Source organism: Arachis duranensis, chromosome 7 (assembly GCF_000817695.3).
Source record: "Arachis duranensis cultivar V14167 chromosome 7, aradu.V14167.gnm2.J7QH, whole genome shotgun sequence".
In the NCBI taxonomy this organism is placed as follows: Eukaryota; Viridiplantae; Streptophyta; class Magnoliopsida; order Fabales; family Fabaceae; genus Arachis; species Arachis duranensis.
In genome coordinates this window covers 63,267,563-63,268,561 of record NC_029778.3, presented here as the reverse complement: position 1 = coordinate 63,268,561, position 999 = coordinate 63,267,563, and the positions used below count along the sequence as shown (strand labels likewise).

At 41.9% G+C, this 999-nt stretch overlaps 1 protein-coding gene across 1 annotated transcript in view; it reads left to right on the top strand.

Annotated features, from left to right (window-relative positions):
• Positions 1–999, top strand: part of LOC107459349 (serine/threonine-protein kinase CTR1) — a 6,315-nt gene continuing 5,316 nt past the window's right edge. The window contains 2 exon segments of the mRNA XM_016077576.3: positions 1–190; positions 288–998. Coding sequence (XP_015933062.2) covers positions 553–998 — 446 coding nt within the window. The 5' untranslated portion in view covers positions 1–190; positions 288–552.

Below are 999 nucleotides of genomic sequence, written 5' to 3'. Positions count from 1 at the left end.
TTGGTGGATTTTTTGTTTTTTGCTAATATTCTTTATTATTTATTTATTTATTTATTTATAGTACTACATAAACTTCCACTCTAAGCTTTCCCTCTTGGGTTCTACGAAAGGTCATCAATTGCCTCATAACTGAAACCCCGTCATCCATTAAGTTTCTGTTTGCACGCAGCGTTGAACCATAAATTTGCAGGTGCTTCATTTTAAAGTGAAATTTCTATAAGATTAGTATTTATAATGATATATGTTGCAGCTTAACAACGTTTACGTATGTTATGTGCATGTTATAGTTTGAGGGAACAAGAGAACGACGACCACCACCACAAACAACACGACGACGATTTCAGAGAACAGTGGTTTGCACGGGACAAATCCGTGCATCATCTTCAAAAGCAGCGATATTTACAACTGTGATTGTCGTAGGTGCGTAAGGATCTTCGTGTGGGTGGGTGGTTAAAATAGAAAAGAAAGGAGAAAAAAGTGAGTTCACGGTTTGCGAGTGAATAATAAAGAAACAAACAAGAAAAGGAGAAAAAGAAAAAAAAGGCAAAAAAAATGCCTCATAGAGCAACTTACATTTTCCCTAGGCAATTTCCAGAGAGAGGGTTGGATGAATCTGCGAGGCAGAGATTGAATCACGAGAAGAAGAGACTCGTCAACTCTGTCAAATCACCTGATAATGATAATAATTTTGGCACTGAAAACGACGTCGTGTCTTCAACGACTACTACTACTGCAACTGACACACCTGTTACTACTGCTCCTCACTCCAAAGACGTCGTCGTTTTTCCCTCGGGCAAACACTCGGCTGTTTCTGACCTCTTTGCCGGCGCCGGCGTTGCCGGAGTAGGCAGGTTCAGGGCAAAGAGCAAGCAAATCGCCGCCTTCTGTAACTGGATCAACGATAAGCGTGATTCTGGTAACCGATTGGATCGTCGCCGCCATGTTTTGGCGGCAGCCGAGAAGGAGGAGGAGGAGGATGACGATCACGAAATGTTGCTT